This window comes from Cyrtonyx montezumae, unplaced genomic scaffold, assembly GCF_038088225.1.
Source record: "Cyrtonyx montezumae isolate F1298 unplaced genomic scaffold, pur_monq_1.0 scaffold_242, whole genome shotgun sequence".
In the NCBI taxonomy this organism is placed as follows: domain Eukaryota; kingdom Metazoa; phylum Chordata; class Aves; order Galliformes; family Odontophoridae; genus Cyrtonyx; species Cyrtonyx montezumae.
Window position 1 is genome coordinate 6,011 of NW_027071984.1, and position 21,594 is coordinate 27,604.

Sequence of the window (21,594 nt, forward strand, 5' to 3'; positions counted from 1 at the left end):
GCCATACTTTTGGGGTGCCGTACTTCCGGGCTGTGGTGCTTTTGGGGTGCCGTACTTCTGGGGTGCTCTACTTTAGGGGTGCGGTACTTCCGGGGTGCGGTACTTCCAGGGTGTGGTGCTTCTGGGGTGCCGTACTTCCAGGGTGCGTTGCTTTCGGGGTGCGGTGCTTTCGGGTGCCGTACTTCCGGGGTGCGTTGCTTTCGGGGTGCGGTGCTTTCGGGGTGCCGTACTTCCGGGGTGCTCTGGGCGGCCGCAGGGGTCACCGCACCAGGTACTCCTTGCGCTTGTTGAGCCGCGCCTGGCACAGCGCCAGTCCGCCCAGCACCGCGTACAGCCCCGCGGCCACGAAGCAGTTGGTGCCCACGCGCTCGTACACCCCATAGATCCGCTCCGGACCGCTGCCATACAACGGGACACGCGGGCTGTGGGTCAGGCTGTGGGCTGGGGGGGATCTATGGGGCTGAGGGGGTCCTGTGGGGCTGAGGAGGTCCTATGGGGTCAGGCTGTGGGGCTAGGGGGATCTATGGGGCTGAGGGGGTCCTGTGGGGTCAGTATGTGGGGCTGAGGGGGATCTATGGGGTCAATATGTGGGGCTGAGGGGGATCTATGGGGCTGAAGGGGTTCTATGGGGTCAATGTGGGCTGAGGAGAATCTATGGGGTAGGGGGGCTTGCTATGGGGCAGGGCTGTCCCTATGGGGCAGGGGGTCTTGCTATGGGGCAGGGCTGTCTCTATGGGGCAGGGCTGTCCCTATGGGGCAGGGGGTCTCGCTATGAGGCAGGGCAGTCGCTGTGGGGCAGGGCTGTCTCTATGGGGCAGGAGGTCTCGCTATGGGGCAGGGCTGTCCCTATGGGGCAGGGCAGCCGCTGTGGGGCAGGGCTGTCCCTATGGGCAGGGGGTCTCGCTGTGGCGCAGGGCTGTCTCTATGGGCAGGGCTGTCCTATGGGGCAGGGGGTCTCGCTATGAGGCAGGGCAGTCGCTGTGGGGCCGCACTCACCCGTTGAAGTCCTCTTCGGTGAAGGGAACGTCCTCAATGAGAACGGCCGAGTGCACGTTGAAGAAGATCCCCAACAGCACCTGGGGGGGGACCGTCACCGTCACCGTCACCGTCACCGTCACACCGTCAGTGTCACCGTCACCGTCAGTGTCACCGTCACCATCAGTGTCACCGTCACCGTCACCGTCACCGTCACTGTGACACCGTCAGTGTCACCGTCACCATCAGTGTCACCGTCACCGTGACACCATCAGTGTCACTGTGTCACCGTCACCATCACCGTGACACCGTCAGCGTCACTGTCACCGTCACTGTGTCACCGTCACTGTGTCACTGTCACCGTGTCACCATCAGTGTCACCGTCACCGTGACACCATCAGTGTCACTGTGTCACCGTCACCATCACCGTGACACCGTCAGCGTCACTGTCACCGTCACTGTGTCACCATCACTGTGTCACTGTCACCGTGTCACCATCAGTGTCACCGTCACCGTGACACCATCATCATCACCGTCACCGTGTCACCATCAGTGTCACTGTCACTGTCACCATCACCATCACCGTGACACCATCAGTGTCACTGTCACCGTCACCATCACTGTGTCACTGTCACCGTGACACCATCAGTGTCACCGTCACTGTCACCGTGACACCATCAGTGTCACTGTCACTGTGTCACCGTCAGTGTCACTGTCACCATCACCGTGACACCATCAGTGTCACTGTCACCGTCACTGTGTCACCATCAGTGTCACCATCACCACCATGTCACCATCATCATCACTGTCACCATCACCGTGACACCATCAGTGTCACTGTCACTGTGTCACTGTGTCACCATCACCATCACTGTGACACCATCAGTGACACGACACCGTCACCATCACTGTCACCATCACTGCGTCACTGTCACTGTGTCACAGTCACCGTCACCGTGTCACCATCAGTGTCACCGTCACCATGACACCATCACCATCACCGTCACCATGTCACCATCAGTGTCACTGTCACTATCACCGTCCCTGTGTCACCGTCACCATGACACCATCAGTGTCACTGTCACCGTCACTGTCACTGTGTCACAGTCACCATCACCGTGTCACTGTCACCGTGTCACCATCAGTGTCACCGTCACTGTGTCACCGTCACTGTGTCACTGTCACCGTGTCACCATCAGTGTCACCGTCACCGTGACACCATCATCATCACCGTCACCGTGTCACCATCAGTGTCACTGTCACTGTCACCATCACCGTCACCGTGTCACCATCAGTGTCACTGTCGCCGTCACCGTCACCGTGTCACCATCAGTGTCACTGTCACCGTCACCATCACTGTGTCACTGTCACCGTGACACCATCAGTGTCACCGTCACTGTCACCGTGACACCATCAGTGTCACTGTCACTGTGTCACCGTCAGTGTCACTGTCACCATCACCGTGACACCATCAGTGTCACTGTCACCGTCACTGTGTCACCATCAGTGTCACCATCACCACCATGTCACCATCATCATCACTGTCACCATCACCGTGACACCATCAGTGTCACTGTCACTGTGTCACTGTGTCACCATCACCATCACTGTGACACCACCAGTGACACCGACACCGTCACCATCACTGTCACCATCACTGCGTCACTGTCACTGTGTCACAGTCACCGTCACCGTGTCACCATCAGTGTCACCGTCACCATGACACCATCACCATCACCGTCACCATGTCACCATCAGTGTCACTGTCACTATCACCGTCCCTGTGTCACCGTCACCATGACACCATCAGTGTCACTGTCACCGTCACTGTCACTGTGTCACAGTCACCATCACCGTGTCACCGTCACCGTGTCACCATCAGTGTCACCGTCACTGTGTCACCGTCACTGTGTCCCCCCCAATGTCCCCCCCTAATGTCACCCCCCACGTCACTGTCACCCCCCAGCATCCCCTCCCCCACCCCACAGCGGTGACATTGTCACCCCACACAGTGTCACCATCCCTCCCCCACCCCACACGGTGTCACTGTCCCCTCCCCCACCCCCCCCATGGTGTCACTGTCACCGTCCCCTCCCCCACCCCACACGGTGTCACCACCCCCCCCCCCCACACACACACGGTGTCACTGTCACTGTCCCCTCCCCCCCCCCCACACGGTGTCACTGTCACCGTCACCGCCCCATGGGGCGGACGGAACCGGATCGGAGCGGTGACACCGGATGGGTGGGGACAGCGGGGACAATGTCACACGGGGACAATGTCACACGGGGGCGGGGACAGTGGGGTGGGGGGTCAGGGGGACAGTGGGGTGTGGGGACAGTGGGGTGTGGGGACAGTGGGGTGTGGGGTCAGGGGGACAGTGGGGTGTGGGGACAGTGGGGTGTGGGGACATTGGGATAGAGACCCCCCTCAGCCCCATAGAGACCCGCTCAGCCCCATAGAGAGCCCCCTCAGCCCCATAGAGACCCGCTCAGCCCCATAGAGAGCCCCCCAGCCCCATAGAGACCCCCTCAGCCCCATAGAGACCCCCTCAGCCCCACAGAGACCCCCCCTGCCCCATGGAGACCCCCTCAGCCCCATAGAGAACCCCTCAGCCCCATGGAGACCCCCTCAGCCCCATAGAGACCCCCTCAGCCCCACAGAGACCCCCCCTGCCCCATAGAGACCCCCCTCAGCCCCATAGAGAACCCCTCAGCCCCATGGAGACCCCCCTCAGCCCCATGGAGACCCCCCCTGCCCCATAGAGAACCTCTCAGCCCCATAGAGACCCCAGCCCCATAGATATGCCCCCAGACCCCTGCATAGACCCCACAGAACGCCCCGGACCCCCCCCCCAGACTCCAGAAAAGCCCCCCAGACATTGGGGACAATGGGATATGGGGACATTGGGGACAATGGGATATGGGGACAATGGGATATGGGGACATTGGGGACAATGGGATATGGGGACAATGGGATATGGGGACATTGGGGACAATGGGATATGGGGACAATGGGATATGGGGACATTGGGGACAATGGGATATGGGGACAATGGGATATGGGGACATTGGGGACAATGGGATATGGGGACAATGGGATATGGGGACATTGGGGACAATGGGATATGGGGACAATGGGGACAATGGGATATGGGGACAATGGTGACACAGCGGCGCCTGACGGCCCCAAAGAGGAAGTGGCCATGGGGAGTGGGGGAGGGGCTGTGGAAACAGCCCCATAGAGACCCCCCCTGCCCCATGGAGAACCCCCTCAGCCTCACAGAGACCCCCCCAGCCCCATAGAGACACTTCCATCCCCATAGAGACCCCCCTCAGCCCCATAGACAGCCCCCTCAGCCACATAGAGCCCCCCCCAGCCCCATAGAGATCCCCTCAGCCCCATAGAGAGCCCCCCAGCCCTATAGAGACCCCCCTCAGCCCCATAGAGACACCCCCTGCCCCATGGTGACCCCCCTCAGCCGCATAGAGACCCCCTCAGCCCCATAGAGCCCCCCCCCCTGCCCCAGAGATCCCCTAGCCCCATAGAAATGCCCCCAGACCCCTGAACAGACCCCACAGAACCCCCCTCCCCCCATAAACCCCACACTTCCCCCTTCCCCTCCCCCTCTCCCCCCATAAAACCCACCTTTCCCCCCCTCCCCCCCATAAACCCCACACTTTCCCCCTCCCCTCCCCCCCGATTAGCCCCACACTTCCCCCTCTCCCCCGATAAACCCCACACTTTCTCCCCCCCCCATAAACCCCTCCCATCCCCTCCCCCCCATATACCCCTCACTTTCTCCCCTCCCTCCCATATATCCCACCCCTCCCCCCATAAACCTCACATTTTCCCCCCTCCCCCCCATAAACCCCCACTTTCCCCCCTACCCCCATATATCCCTCCCCTCCCCCCCATAAACCCCCACTTTCCCCCCTCCCCCCCCATATACCTCACCCCTCCCCCCCATAAACCCCCACTTTCCCCCCTCCCCCCACACCCCCCCCTCCCCTCCCCCCACGTGACCCCTACCAGCATGACGACGCCCCACGCGCTCAGCACAATCCCGCACGCCGCCAGCTTGGGCCCGCAGCACAGCAGCGACACCATGGCGACCCTCCCGGAAGTGGTGGTGGTGGGGGGGGGAGAAGGAAACCACACAAATGACGTCACGCCACCCGAAATGATGACGTCACGACGACGTAACGTGCGCGAACGCGCGCGAAGCCCCTACTCCCGGAAGCTGCTGCGCGGCCGTGCCGCTGCAGCAGACTGAGGCGGCGCCGGAAGTGTGACGTCATAAGAGGGCGACGGCGGTGGGCGGCGCCGGAATGTGACGTAAAGGCGGAAGTGGGGCGGAGGGGGCCTCGCGAGGGGCGGGGGTGCCGTGTCGGTGCCTGATTAAAAATAGCAGGGGGGGAGAGGCGCGATTAAGGGGTGGAGTCAGGAGGGGTAATTAATTAAGGGGGTGGGGCAATTAAGGGGTGGGGGTAATTAAGGGGAGGGGCGTGATTAAGTGGGGGAGTCAGGAGGGGTAATTAATTAAGGGGTGGGGTAATTAAGGGGAGGGGCGTGATTAAGTGGGGGAGTCAGGAGGGGTAATTAATTAAGGGGTGGGTTAATTAAGGGGGAGGGGCGTAATTAAGGGGTGGAGTCAGTGATTAGGAGGGGGGGAATTAATTAAGGGGGTGGGGCAATTAAGGGGATGGAATAATTAAGGCGGTGAGGTTATTAAAGGGGTGGGGTAATTAGCATGGAGGATAATTAGGCCGGAGTAATTAGTTGGGTGGTTGAGGGAGAGGAAAATTAAGACGCGGGGGGAGGGAATTAAGGGGCGGGGTAATTAAGAGGGGTGTGGTAATTTAGGAATTGGGGTAGTTAAGGGGAGAGGTAATTAAGGAGGTGCAGTAATTAAGGAATTGGAATAATTAAGAGGCGTTAAATAGAAGAATAATTAAGAGAAAAAGTAGTTAAGGGAGTGGGGCAATTGAGGGGGTGGAATAATTAAGGAGGTGGGGTAATTAAGTGGGTGGGGTAATTAAAGAGGAGGGGTAATTAAGGAGGTGAGTTAATTAGCGGGAAGCATAACGAAGGGGATAATTAGAAGGCAGCAAAACGGTTAAATCGGGGCGGGGAGGTACTTAAAGGGGCAATGCCATGGGTGGACCCCACCCCACACGCGCACCCCCCCCCATCCGCGGCTCCATCGCCCCTTTAAGAGCCGCCCCTCCCCCACCGCTGTGACCTTTCCTAAAAATAACCCCGTGGGGGGAGGGGAGGGGGCGCGGCGGTGACTCACAACGTGACCTCGGGTGACCCCGCTGGGGTATGGGGGCGTGGCCTACGTTGAGGGGCGTGGCCTGTGTGGAAGAGGGCGTGGTCTTGAAAGGGGGCGTGGCCTCGGGGGGGGTCCCAGAGCGGAGCCCCAGAGCAGAGGGAAGCGGACCCCAATTAACGGCCCTTCATTAACCGCCCCTTCATTAATTAACCCCTGATTCATTAGCCCTTAACGAGCCCCGGATCGGCTGTCCATTGGCTCATGAATTAATTCCGATGGCCCCTTTAATTAATGCCTTTAATTGAGGCGGGGGCGCCCCGTTATTAATTGGCTCCCCTCTAATTAACGAGGCCCTGATTAATAAGCCCCTGCTTAATTAAAACTGCTTCGGATGATTATGCTAATTAAGGCCGCCTATGAGCCATCGCACTAATTGCCCAACTAATGGCCCACTAACTGCCCCCCCCCCTTCCTCATTACCCCTAATAATTACCCCTATTAATTGCCTTAATTAATTACCCCTTAACCATCCCGCTCATTAACTCCCCATACTAATTACCCCCCTCATTGCCCCCCCCCGTAGCCGCCTCCCCTCCTCATTAGCCCCATTAATTGCCCCCATTAACTGCCCCCCAAATTAGTTTCACCTCTAATTAACCTCTAATTACTTCTTTCAATTACCCCGGCACTAATTACCCCCCACGTTAATTGCCCCTCCCCCTCAGACTGCCCCGCCCCCCCCCCGGGATCTGCCCCTCCCCGGGGGGGTCGCGGCGCTGCGAATCCAATTAACCCCCACTAATTAACCCCATTAATCACTCCCTATTCATTAATCACCCTCTAATTACCCCTCTAATTAATTACCCTCCCCCTTTACCCCCTTATTTTCTCCCCCCCCCGTTGACCTCTGCTAATTAACCACCTATTAATTGTTCTCTATTAACTACTGCCCGTTAATTAATCCCCATTAACCTCCCGCCGCCATCGACTGCTAATTATTAATTGCAGCTCGTTAATTGCCCCCCGTTAATTAATCCCGCGATGCCGAGTGGATTCCAGCAGATCCAGAATGAGGAGGAGGTACATGGGGGGGGGGGGGGGGGGTAATTAGTGGGATTAATTAAAGCCAGGGGGATCATTAAGGAGCTAATTAGTTAATTAAGGGGCATATTGGGAGGTAATTACTGCGGTAATTAGGGGTAATTAAAAGTTGTGGGACTAATTAGGGGGGGTGATTAGGGCTGGGAGGGTAATTAGGGGAGGGCGCCTGGGGGGTAATTAGCGGGGTAATGAGGGGCTAATGATGAGTTAATTAGGGGTTAATTAGGACTGGGAGGGGCAATTAGAGGGGCAATTAAGGAGGTAATTAGGGCGAGGGGTAATTAAAGGTAAATCGGGGGGGGTTAATTTGTGCGTAATTTTGGCCTGGGGTTATAAAGGGGCATAATTAAGGGGGATTAAAGACTTAATTAAAGCATAATTGGATTGGATTTAGGTTTGAGGGGTAATTAAGGCGTAATTAGAGGCAGATTAGGGATAATTAGGAGGTAATTAGGAGGTAATTAAGGGGGTCATTAGGGGCTGGGGGTAATTTGTGGAGCAGAATAACGAGGGAATAATTAAGGGGTTAATTGGGGTTTAAGGGATTGTTGGTGGCTCATTAGCGGTAATTGGGATTTAGAGGATAATTAGAGGGGTAATTAAGAGGGGTAATTAATTTAGAGGATAATTAGAGGGGTAATTAAGAGGATTAATTGGGCTTGGGGGAATTTAGGGGAGTCAGTGTGGGAGGGGAGGTAATTAGGGGGTTAATTAAGGGTTAATTGGGACGGAGAGAGTCATTAGGAGTAATTAGGGGGTAACTGGGAATGGGGGGTTCATCGGGGATAATTAAGTGGGTAATTAGAGTGGTAATTAGAGGACTAATTAGCGGAGTAATTGGGCTGGGGGGATTTAGGGGAGTAAATGCAGAGGGATGTGGGCTGGAAATTAGGGGTTAATTAAGGGTGATTGGGACTGAGAGCGTCATTAGGGGTTAATTAGGGGTTAATTTAGGGGATAATTTGGACTGAGTCATTGGGGTTAATTAACGGAGTAATTAAAGGGGTAATTAGAAGAGTAATTAGAGGAGTAATTGGGTTTGGGGGGGATTCAGGGGAGTAAACGCGGAGCTATGTGGGGTGGTAATTAGGGGGTTAATTAGGGGTTAATTGGAACTTCAAGGGTCATTAGGGATTAATTAGGGGGCAACGAGATTCAGAGGGTCACTGGGGGATAATTAAGGAGACAATTAGAGTGGTAATTAGAGGGTTAATTAGCGGAGTGTTGGGTTAGGGGGGTATTCAGGGGAGTAAAGACAGGAGAAGGCTATTAAGGTGTTAATTAGGCGCTAATTGGGACCTAAAGGGTCATTGGGGGTTAATTAGGGGGCGATTAGGACTGAGGGGGTCACCGTGGATCATTAATGGGGTAATTAGAGTGTAATTAGAGGGTTAATTAGCAGAGTAATTGGCCTGGGGGGGGGGGGGAGATTTAGGGAAGTAAATGCAGAGGTGTGTGGGCTGGTAATTAGTGGGTTAATTAGGGGTTAATTGGAACAGAGAGCATCATTAGGGGTTAATTAGGGATGATTCAGACTGAGGCTGTCACGGGTTAATTAACGGAGTAATTAGCGGACTAATTAGGAACGTAATCAGATTCCGAGGGGGGGGGGGGGGGGGGGAGTAAAGGCGGCCATAACGTCTGCGTCGCTAATGACGCCCTTAACGAGGAATCCATCAGCGCCGCTTAATTACTGCTAATTAGCGGGGCTCATTAAGAGCCATTCCCCCCCCCCACCCCCCCCCCCCCAAAATCTCGGGGTCCGTGGCCCCAAAACTTCGCTCCCCCCCCCCCCCCCCCACCCGGTCCCCTCCCCACGCCCCTCCCCCTCCCCCTCCCCCCCTCCAAAGCCCCTCCCCCCTCCCACGCCCCTCCCCCCCAAAGCCCCTCCCCCTTCAGAGCCCCTCCCCCACCCCCGCGGCGCCGCTCTGCCCAAATACGGCCACGGGCGCCCGTGGGGTGGGGGAGGGGAAAGGGGGAGGGGGGGGGGGAGGGGCAACCGATGTCCCCTCGTGTCACCACCGCTGCCCCTCCCCCCCCCGCCCCTCCCCCTCCCGCGTCACCGATGGCAACAACGGTGCCCCCCCCCCGCCCCATAGCGCCCCCATAGGGACCATGGGATTGAGCCGACCCCATAGGGACCCATATCCCCCTCCTGACCCCATAGGGACCCATATCCCCCCCCGACCCCATATCCCCCCCGACCCCATAGGGACCCATCCCCGACCCCATAGGGACCCATATCCCCCTGGCCCCATAGGGATCCATATCCCCCCTGACCCCATATCCCCCTGACCCCATAGGGACCCATATCCCCCTGACCCCATAGGGACCCATATCCCCCCTGACCCCATAGGGACCCATATCCTACACTGACCCCATAGGGACCCATACCCCTGACCCCATATCCCCCCCCCCTCACCCCATACCCCCTGACTCCATCCCCCCCTGACCCCATACCCCTGACCCCATCCCCCCCTGACCCCATCCCCCCCTGACCTCATACCCCTGACCCCATACCCCTGACCCCGTACCCCTGACCCCGTACCCCTGAACCCATACCCCTGACCCCATATCCCCCCCGACCCCATATCCCCCCCAACCCCATATCCCCTGACCCCATACCCCCCCTGACCCCATACCCCCCTGACCCCATACCCCCCTGACCCCATACCCCTGACCCCATATCCCCTGACTCCATACCCCTCACCCCGTACCCCCTGACCCCATACCCCCCCTGACCCCATACTCCCCCTGACCCCATACCCCTGACCCCATACCCCTCACCCCGTACCCCTGACCCCATACCCCTGACCCCATACCCCCCTGACCCCATACCCCCCTGACCCCGTACCCCTGACCCCATACCCCTGACCCCCATACCCCTGACCCCATACCCCCCCTGACCCCCATACCCCTCACCCCGTACCCCTGACCCCGTACCCCTGACCCCATACCCCCCCTGACCCCATACCCCTGACCCCATACTCCCCCCGACCCCATACCCCCCTGACCCTGACCCCTCTGTGTCCCCAGGACGCGGAGGCCCCGCCCCCCCCGGCGCTGACCCCGACGTTGGCGATGGCGGTGGGGGACGGCGGCGTTGGGGTCACTGCAGGTCGGCTACCACGTGGGGGTCATCAACGCCCCACAGAAGGTACTGGGACGGACTGGGATGGACTGGGACGGACTGGGAGCCAGACTGGATGGACTGGGATGTACTGGGCTGGACTGGGAGGGACTGGACTGACGACTGGAGCCGGGTTGGGTATGGACTGGGATGGACTGGGACGGACTGGGAGGGACTAGGGGGGACTGGGATGGACTGGGATGGACTGGGATGGACTGGGATGGACTGGGGTGGACTGGGACGGTCTGGGACGGACTGGGACAGACTGGGATGGACTGGGATGGACTGGGAGGGACTGGGACGGACTGGGACGGACTGAGAGGGACTAGGGGGACTGGGATGGACTGGAATGGACTGGGACAGACTGGGACGGACTGGGCTGGACTGGAACGGACTGGGCTGGACTGGGACGGACTGGAATGGACTGGGAAGGACTGGGATGGACAGGGATGGACAGGGATGGACTGTGAGCCAGACTGGGAAGGACTGGGAAGGACTGGGATGGACTGGGACGGACTGGGAAGGACTGGGATGGACTGGGAGGGACTGGGACGGACTGGGAGCCAGACTGGGATGGACTGGATGGACTGGGACGGACTGGGACGGACTGGGAAGGACTGGGATGGACAGGGATGGACAGGGATGGACTGTGAGCCAGACTGGGAAGGACTGGGAAGGACTGGGATGGACTGGGACGGACTGGGAAGGACTGGGATGGATGACTGGAGGGACTGGGACAGACTGGGACGGACTGGGCTGGACTGGAACGGACTGGGATGGACTGGGACGGACTGGAATGGACTGGGAAGGACTGGGATGGACAGGGATGGACAGGGATGGACTGTGAGCCAGACTGGGAAGGACTGGGATGGACTGGGACGGACTGGGACGGACTGGGACGGTCTGGGAGACGGACTGGGATGAACTGGGATGGACTGGGCCATAGTGGTCCATACCAATCCCATTGTGCTCCATACTGGTTCCTACTGGTCCCAAAATTGTGCTCCATACTGGTCCCATTGTGTTCCATACTGGTCCATACTGGTCCATACTGGTCCCATTGTGTTCCATACTGGTCCATACTGGTCCCATACTGGTCCCATTGTGTTTCATACTGGTCCCATTGTGTTTCATACTGGTCCATACTGGTCCATACTGGTCCCATTATGCTCCATTCTGGTCCCTACCGGTCCATACTGGTCCCATACCGGTCCCATACCAGTCCCATAGCGGTCCTTACTGGTCCCTACCGGTCCCACGATCGCTCCGTACCGCCCCCCCCCCCCCCCCAGGTCCTGGAAGCGGAGTACAACGCGACGTGGACGCAGCGCTCCGGGAAGCCCCGCCCCCCGCGGCCGTGGTCCCGTCTCTGTGGGCGCTGTCCGTCGCCATCTTCTCCGTGGGGGGAATGCTGGCGTCACTCGGCGTGGGGGAGATGGCCCGAGCGCCTCGGCAGGTGGGCGGGGCCTCGAGGGGGCGGGGCATACGTGGGGTGTGGGGCTTCAAAGGGGGGCGGGGCTTTTTTTGGGGGGAGTCATGAGGGCGAGGTTTCGATTGCGCGGCAGGGGCGTGGCTTCAAAGGAGGCGGGGCTTTTTTCAGGGGGAGTCATGAGGGCGGGTTTCGTTTGCGCGGAGGGGCGGGGCTTCAAAGGGGGCGGGGCTTTTTCCGGGGGGAGTCATGAGGGCGGGTTTCGATTGCGCGGAGGGGCGTGGCTTCAAAGGAGGCGGGGCTTTTTTCGGGGGGAGTCATGAGGGCGGGGTTTCGATTGCGCGGAGGGGCGGGGCTTCAAAGGGGGCGGGGCTTTTTCCGGGGGGAGTCATGAGGGCGGGGTTTCGATAGCGCGGAGGGGCGGGGCTTCAGAGGGGGCGTGGCTTTTTCTACGGGGAGGTGTTTACGGGAGGGGCGGGGCTTTCAGGGGATTCCTGAGGGCGGGGTTATTATAGGGTGGGGTTGCGATTGAGTGGAGGGGCGTGGCTTCAGAGGGGGCGGGGATTATGTGGGGTGGGGCTTCAAGTAGGCGGTGCTTAGGATGGGGAGGGGCTTCAAAGGGGGCGGGGTTTACCTGGGGACGGGGCTTCAGGGGGGTTCCTAAGGGCGGGGCTTAAAAGGGGCGGGGCTTCTATAGGGGCGGGATTTACAGGGTGGGGTTTTAAAGGGGAGGCGGGACTTCTTACGGGAGTGGGCGGGGCTTCAAGTGGGCAGGGCTTACGGGAGGGGGCATGGCTTCAAAGGGGCAAGGCTTTATGGGGGCGGGGCTTCAGGGGGATTCCTGAGGGCGGGGCTATTATAGGGTGGGGTTTCCATTGAGCTGAGGGGCGGGGCTTCAGAGGGGCGGGCTTCAAAGGAGTGTGGCTTTAGAGGGGGCGGGGCATTAAAGGGGGGAGGGTCTTCTGGAGGTGGGGCTTCCGTGGGGGGCGGGGCCTCCTGGGTTAACTTATGGGCAGGGCGTGACGTCCTGGGTGTGGCCACGAAGTGGGCGTGTCCTGACGTGGCCCCGCCCCTCCCTCCCATCAGGAAGCACGCAATGATTGCCACCAACGCGTTGGCTTTTGTGGGCGGGGGCTCTTGATGGGCGCGGCCAAGTGGGGCCCCTCCTACATCCTCATCATCATTGGTCGGTTCCTGCTCGGCGCCTACTCAGGTATCGGCCAATGGGGAGAGAGCACGGCCCGTCTTAGCCCCGCCCTTAAAAGGGCGTGGTTTGCTCTTAAAGGGGCGATGACTGCTCTTAAATGGGCAATGCATCCCTTAAAGGGGCGATGTTACCTCTTAAAGTGACAGCACCACCTCTTACAGGGGCAATGCCACGTCTTAAAATGGCGATGCCATCTCTTAAAGGGGCAATGTCACCCCTTAAAGGGGCGGCATCAGAATTAAAAGAGGCACCAGCAACTTCAAAGGGGCAACGCTACCTCTTAAAGGGGCGATGTCATCCCTTAAAGGGGCAACACTAGCTCTTAAAGGGGCGATGTCCCGTGGCCCCGAGTGTGGGTTGGGGGGCTCCTGGGGGCGGAGCCCACGCGCGATTTCCCTCTCCCCCCTCACAGGGCTGGTCTCGGGGCTGGTGCCCATGTACGTGGGGAAATCTCCCCCACCCGCCTGCGGGGGGCCCTGGGGACCCTGCAATCAATTGGCTGTCGTCATCGGCATCCTGGGGGCGCAGGTATGGGGAAGGAGGGGGGGGGGATGGGGGGCAGGGAAGGAGGGAGGGGCTGTGGGGGTCCTGAGTGGGGATTTGGGGTCAATAAGAGGGGATTTGGGGGTCCCCACGGTTCTCCTGGGGGGGGGTAATTGGGGTCAGGAGAAGGAGATGGGGGATTTGGGATTTGGGGGGGGAGGGGGAATAGATTATGGTACCATAGAGTGGGACTGTGACCCCATAGGGTGCGATTCTGACCCCATAGGATGGGATTATGAACCCATAGGGTGGGATTACGACCCATAGGGTGAGATTACGACCCCATAGGGTGGGATTATGACCCACAGGGTGGGATTACAACCCAATCCTGCGGGATTACGCCCCCATAGGATGATATTTCGAGCCCATAGGGTGGAATTATGACCCATAGTGTGGGATTACGACCCCATAGGATGATATTTTGACCCCATAGGATGGTATTACGACCCATAGGATGGGATTACAACCCAATACTGAAGGATTATGACCCCATAGGATGATATTTTGACCCCATAGGATGGTATTACGACCCCATAGGGTGGGATCATGACCCACAGAGTGGGATTACAACCCCATAGGGTGGAATTACGACCCATAGGGTGGGATTATGACCCATAGTGTGGCATTACGACCCATAGGATGATATTTCAACCCCATAGGATGGTATTAAGACCCCATAGGGGGGGATTATGACCCCATATGTTGGGATTACGACCCATAGGGTGGGATTACGACCCCATAGAGTGGGATTATGACCCATAGGATGGGATTACGACCCAATACTGAAGGATTATGACCCCATAGGATGATATTTTGACCCCATAGGATGGTATTACGACCCCATAGAGTGGGATTACGACCCATAGGGTGGGATTATGACCCATAGGATGGGATTCCGACCCCATAGGGTGGGATTATGACCCACAGGGTGAGATTACGACCCAATCCTGCGGGATTACGCCCCCATAGGATGATATTTTGACCCCATAGGGTGGTATTACGACCCCATAGGATGGTATTACAACCCCATAGGGTGGCATTATGACCCATAGGGTGGGATTATGACCCATAGTGTGGCATTACGACCCCATAGGATGATATTTCGACCCCATAGGATGGTATTACGACCCCATAGGGTGGGATTATGACCCACAGGGTGAGATTACGACCCCATAGGGTGGGATTATGACCCACAGGGTGGGATTACGACGTATAGGGTGAGATTACGACCCCATAGGGTGGGATTACGACCCCATAGGGTGGGATTAGGACCCAATACTGTGGATTCCGACCCCATAGGATATTTCAACCCCATAGGATGGTATTCCGACCCCATAGGGTGGGATTATGACCCATAGGATGGGATTACGACCCAATACTGAAGGATTATGACCCCATAGGATGATATTTTGACCCCATAGGATGGTATTACGACCCCATAGAGTGGGATTACAACCCATAGGGTGGGATTATGACCCATAGGATGGGATTCCGACCCCATAGGGTAGGATTATGACCCACAGGGTGAGATTACGACCCAATCCTGCGGGATTACGCCCCCATAGGATGATATTTCGACCCCATAGGGTGGTATTACGATCCCATAGGATGGTATTACAACCCCATAGGGTGTGATTATGACCCATAGTGTGGCATTACGACCCCATAGGATGATATTTCGACCCCATAGGATGGTATTACAACCCCATAGGGTGTGATTATGACCCATAGGGTAGGATTATGACCCATAGGGTGAGATTACAACCCCATATAGTGGGATTATGACCCACAGGGTGAGATTACGACCCCATAGGGTGGGATTAGGACCCAATACTGTGGGATTACGACCCCATAGGATGATATTTCAACCCCATAGGATGGTATTCCGACCCCATAGGGTGGGATTATGACCCATAGGGTAGGATTATGACCCATAGGGTGAGATTACAACCCCATATAGTGGGATTATGACCCACAGGGTGAGATTACGACCCCATAGGGTGGGATTATGACCCACAGGGTGGGATTACGACGTATAGGGTGAGATTACGACCCCATAGGGTGGGATTAGGACCCAATACTGTGGGATTACGACCCCATAGGATGATATTTCAACCCCATAGGATGGTATTCCGACCCCATAGGGTGGGATTATGACCCATAGGGTAGGATTATGACCCATAGGGTGAGATTACAACCCCATATAGTGGGATTATGACCCACAGGGTGAGATTACGACCCCATAGGGTGGGATTATGACCCACAGGGTGGGATTACGACGTATAGGGTGAGATTACGACCCCATAGGGTGGGATTAGGACCCAATACTGTGGGATTACGACCCCATAGGATGATATTTCAACCCCATAGGATGGTATTCCGACCCCATAGGGTGGGATTATGACCCATAGGGTAGGATTATGACCCATAGGGTGAGATTACAACCCCATATAGTGGGATTATGACCCACAGGGTGAGATTACGACCCCATAGGGTGGGATTATGACCCACAGGGTGGGATTATGACCCACAGGGTGAGATTCCGACCCCATAGGGTGGGATTATGACCCACAGGGTGGGATTACAACGTATAGGGTGAGATTCCGACCCCATAGGGTGGGATTACGACCCACAGGGTGAGATTACGACCCAATCCTGTGGGATTCCGACCCCATAGGATATTTCAACCCCATAGGATGGATCCGACCCCATAGGGTGGGATTCCGACCCCACATCTGCCCTTCCCTCCCGCAGGTGCTGGGCCTGGGGGCAGTGCTGGGCTCAGCGCGGCGATGGCCGCTGCTGCTGGGGTTGGGGCTGTGCCCGGCGGCCGTGCAGGCGCTGCTGCTGCCGCGCTGCCCCGAGAGCCCACGATTCCTCCTCAGCGCCGACCGCCGCGGCGCCGGCCGAACACGGTACTGAGCCCGCTGCGCCGGCGGCGTCGCCTTCGTTGTCATCGTCATCTTCATCGCCATCGTTGTCATCGGCATCGTCATCGGCATCGTTGTCATCGTCATTGTCATCGTCATTGTCATTGCCATCATTGTCATTGTCATCGTCATCGTTGTCATCGTCATTGTCATCGTCATCGTCATTGTTGTCATCGTCATCTTCATCGCCATCGTTGTCATCGCATCGGCATCGTTGTCATCGTCATCGTCATTGTTGTCATCGTCATTGTCATCGTCATCGTCATTGCCATCATTGTCATTGTCATCGTCATCGTCATCGTTGTCATCGTCATCTTCATCAGCACCATCATTGTTGTCATCGTCATCGTTGTCATCATCATTGTCATCGTCATCGTCATCTTCATCGCCATCATTGTCATTGCATCGGCATTGTTGTCATCGCCATCATTGTCATCGTCATTTTCATTGCCATTGCCATCATTGTCATCGTCATCTTCATCAGCATCGCCATCGTTGTCATCGTCATCTTCATCGCCATCGTTGTCATCGTCATCGCCATCGTTGTCATCGGCATTGTCATCGTCATTGTCATTGCCATCATTGTCATCGTCATCGTCATCGTTGTCATCGTCATCTTCATCGTCATCGTCATCGTTGTCATCGTCATTGTCATCATCGTCATCGTCATCTTCATCGCCATCGTTGTCATCGTCATTGCCATCGTCATCGTTGTCATCGTCATTGTCATCGTCGTCATCATCATCTTCATCGCCATCGTTGTCATCGTCATTGCCATCGTCATCGTTGTCATCGTCATCTTCATCGTCATCGTTGTCATCGTCATCTTCATCGCCATCGTTGTCATCGGCATTGTCATCGGCATCGGCATCGTTGTCATTGTCATCTTCATCGTCATCGTCATCGTTGTCATCGTCATCGTTGTCATCGTCATTGTCATCATCGTCATCGTCATCTTCATCGCCATCGTTGTCATCGTCATCGTTGTCATCATCATCTTCATCGCCATCGTTGTCATCGTCATTGTCATCGTCATCGTCATCATTGTCGTTGTCATCGTTGTCATCGTCATTGTCATCATCGTCATCATCATCTTCATCGCCATCGTTGTCATCGTCATCGTCATTGTCATTGTTGCCATCGTCATCGTCATTGCCATCATTGTCATTGTGATCTTCATCAGCATTGTTGTCATCGTCATTGTCATCGTCATCGTCATCGTTGTCATCGTCATCTTCATCGCCATCGTTGTCATCGTCATCATCATTGTCATCGTCATCGTCATCGTTGTCATTGTCATCTTCATTGCCATTGTCATCGTTGTCATCGTCATTCTCATCATCATTGTCATCGCCATCGTTGTCATCATCATCTTCATCGGCATTGTTGTCATCGGCATTGTCATCGTTGTCATCGTCATTATCATCATCATCTTGTCATCGTCATTGTGGTCATTGTCATCGTCATTGTAATCATAATTGTCATTGTCATCATCATTGTCGTCATCGTCATTGTCATTGTCATCATCATCGTCATCATCATCGTCATCGTTGTCATTGTCATCAACGTCATCATCATCGTCATCGTCATTGTCATCATTGTCATTGTCATCGTCATCATCATCGTCAATATGACTGTGCTCATGGTTATGGTCATTGTCACCATTGCCCCACATGCTGCCCCACACATTGCCCCACACATTGCCCCACACATTGCCCCACACATAGCCCCACACCACACCCATTGCCCCACCCCATACATTGCCCTCCACACTGCCCCACACCCCATACATTGCCCCTCACATTGCCCCACACCCCATACATTGCCCCTCACACTGCCCCACACCCCATACATTGCCCCTCACATTGCCCCACACCCCACACATTGCCCCACACATTGCCCCACACCCCATACATTGCCCCTCACATTGCCCCACACCCCATACATTGCCCACACATTGCCCCCACACCCCATACATTGCCCTCCACACTGCCCCACACCCCATACATTGCCCTCCACACTGCCCCACACCCCATACATTGCCCCTCACATTGCCCCACACCCCATACATTGCCCACACATTGCCCCACACCCCATACATTGCCCTCCACACTGCCCCACACCCCATACATTGCCCCTCACATTGCCCCACACCCCATACATTGCCCCACATGCTGCTCCTCCCCCCCCACCCCCCCCTAACCATTTAACCCCGCCCTTCCCCGCAGCCCTCACGCTCCTATTGGGTCCGGAGGCGGCGGGGCGGAGCTCGAGGCGTTGGGGGCGGAGCTTCGTGGCCCCGCCCCCCGCGTGGGGGTGCTCCGCCTCCTGGGCAGCCCCCGCCTGCGGCAGCCATTGGTGGTCGCCATAGGGCTGCAGCTCAGCCAGCAGCTGTCCGGCATCAACGCGGTACGGGGTCAGAGGGCACGGGGTCATGGGGTCACGGGGTCAAAGGGCACGGGGCCAGAGGGCACGGGGTCAGGGGGTCACGGGGTCAAAAGGGTGCGGGGGTATGGGGTGAGGGGAGTAGGGTGGGGATACAGGGTTATGGGGTTATAGTGAGACATGGGGTCACGTGATCGGGGAGGGTCACGTGGTCATGGGGTCAGAGGGCACGGGGTCAGAGGTCACGGGGTCATAGGGTGGAGGGGGATGGAGTGGGGGGAGGGGATGAGGGTTATGGGGTTATAGGGGTCACGGGGTCACGTGATCAGGGGGGTCATGTGGTCATGGGGTCAGAGGGTGGGGGGGTTATGGGGCTGGGGGGGGGTTATGGGGTTATAGGGGGTCATGGGGTCACGTGGTCATGGGGTCATGGGGTCACGTGGTCGGGGGTCAGGGGGTTGGGGGGGCATGGGGTTATGAGGGGATAACGCCTAATGTGGGCGGGGTCTATTCCAAAAGTGGGCGGGGCCTATAATGGGATGTGGGTGGTGCCTACCCTGGATATTGGTGGGGCATGTGCCTTAAGTGGGCGTGGCCTGTACCAAAAGAGGGCGGTGCCTACCCCAGGATGTGGGCGGGGCCTCTCCCGAATGTGGGCGTGGCCAACCCCGGATGTGGGGTCCCGCAGATCTTCTATTACTCGACGGCCATCTTTGAGAGCGCGGGGTGGGGCAGCCCGACATGGCCACCATCGGGGTGGGCGTGGTCAACGTGGCCGCCACGCTCCTCTCGGTGAGAGCCCAGCCCCCCCAGGCCACGCCCCTTCCACTCCGGCCACGCCCTTTCCACTCCGGCCACGCCCCCCTCTTGATTGCTCTATCCATTATGACCACGCCCATCAATTATGGCCACAACTCCTCCACCAGACCACGCCCCCCTCATTATGGCCACGCCCTCTTTTCAAACTGACCACGCCCCCCTCAATTTATCATGCCCCTCCCTTATGGCCACACCTCCTCCACCAGACCACGCCCCTCCATTATGGCCACGCCCTCCTTTCAAATGACCACGCCCACTCTCAATTGATCACGCCCCCCATTATAGCCACAACCCCCTCGATAGACCACGCCCCTCCCTCACGGCCACACCCCTTCCACTAGGCCACGCCCACCATCTGGCCACACCCCCATCTCAACTCGACAACGCCCCTCTCATTTGACCACGCCCCCTCCATTATGGTCACGCCTCCTCTACCAGACCACGCCCCTTCCACCCAAACCACGCCCCCTCCCTCTCACCCCCAACGATCCATTGCCCCACACTGACCCCGTCTATGCCCCTCCCCTCCCCCCCATCTCCCCTCCCCTCCCCCTCTCCCCTCCCTCCCCTACCCCAATCACCCCTCCCCCCCATCCCCCACCCCACCCATCTCCACTCTACTCCCCCCTCCCACCCCCTCCCCTCCCCCCCATGCCCCTCCCCCTTTCCGCTCCCCTCCCCCCATCATCTTCCCTCCCCCCTCCCTCCACTCACCCCCCATACCCCTCCCCCACTCCCCTCCCCCCCATCTCCACTTTCCCCATCACCACCTCGCATCTCCCCTCCCCCCACCCTCCCCTTCCTTCCCCCCTCCCCCTCTCCCCCTCCTCCCTCCAACCCCCCCCACTCCTCCCCTCCCCCTTTCACCTCCCCTCCCCCCTCTCCCCCTCCCCACTCCCCCTCTCCCCTCCCTCCTCCCCCTCTCCTCTCCCCTCCCTTCTCCCCCTCTCCTCTCCCCTCCCTCCCTCCCCCTCCTCCTTCTCCTCCCCACTCCCCCTCTCCACTCCCTCCCTCCCTCCCCCTCCTCCCTCCCACCCCCCCTCCACTCCTCCCCTCCCCCTCTCACCCCCTCCCCCCTCCCTCTCCTCCCTCCCCTCCCCACTCCCCCTCTCCCCTCCCTCCTCCCCCTCTCCTCTCCCTCCCCCTCCCCCCCTCCTCTCCCCTCCCTCCCCACTCCCCCTCTCCCGTCCCCCCTCCCCCTCCTCCCTCCCACCCCCCTCCACTCCTCCCCTCCCCCTCTCACCCCCCTCCTCCCTCCCCTCCCCACTCCCCCTCTCCCCTCCCTCCTCCCCCTCTCCTCTCCCCTCCCCCCTCCCTCTCCCCTCCCCTCCCCCCTACCCCTCTCCCGTCCCCCCTCCCCCTCCTCCCTCCCACCCCCCCTCCACTCCTCCCCTCCCCCATCCCCCCTCCCCTCCCCTCCCCCCCCAGCTGTTCCTGGTGGAGCGCTGCGGGCGCCGCTGTCTGCAGCTCGTGGGCATCGCGGGGATGTTGTGCTGCGCCCTCAGCCTCAGCGTCAGCCTCCGCATGCAGGTCAGTGCCCCACAGCGCCCCACAGCGCCCCATAGCACCCCATAGCGCCCCATAGCGCCCCATAACCCCCAGCGGCAGCCTCCGCATGCAGGTCAGTGCCCCACAGCGCCCCACAGCGCCCCATAGCGCCCCATAGCACTCCATAGCGCCCCATAACCCCAGCGTCAGCCTCCGCATGCAGGTCAGTGCCCACAGCGCCCCACAGCGCCCCATAGCACCCCATAGCGCCCCATAGCGCCCCATAACCCCAGCGTCAGCCTTCCGCAT

The 21,594-nt window shown here is 58.3% G+C and overlaps 2 protein-coding genes across 2 annotated transcripts; one reads left to right on the forward strand and one right to left on the reverse strand.

Annotated features, from left to right (window-relative positions):
• Positions 1-259: 259 nt before the first annotated feature.
• Positions 260-5,085, reverse strand: RNASEK (ribonuclease K). Its single transcript, XM_065739692.1, has 3 exons — positions 5,008-5,085; positions 997-1,076; positions 260-398 (listed from the first exon to the last, which is right to left on the reverse strand). The coding sequence occupies exons 1-3, from the start codon at positions 5,083-5,085 to the stop codon at positions 260-262; spliced, it is 297 nt and encodes a 98-aa protein (XP_065595764.1).
• Positions 5,086-7,197: 2,112 nt separating this feature from the next.
• Positions 7,198-21,327, forward strand: LOC136050660 (solute carrier family 2, facilitated glucose transporter member 4-like; the record flags this gene model as incomplete). The annotated part of the gene is given in 15 exon segments (XM_065739693.1): positions 7,198-7,333; positions 10,391-10,444; positions 10,446-10,511; positions 11,777-11,824; positions 11,827-11,925; positions 11,927-11,940; positions 13,000-13,048; positions 13,051-13,126; positions 13,533-13,648; positions 16,418-16,568; positions 18,822-18,851; positions 18,854-19,002; positions 19,667-19,697; positions 19,700-19,770; positions 21,226-21,327. Coding segments are annotated over 15 exon segments (1,095 nt in total), but the record flags the coding sequence as incomplete, so codon positions are not given.
• Positions 21,328-21,594: the final 267 nt, after the last annotated feature.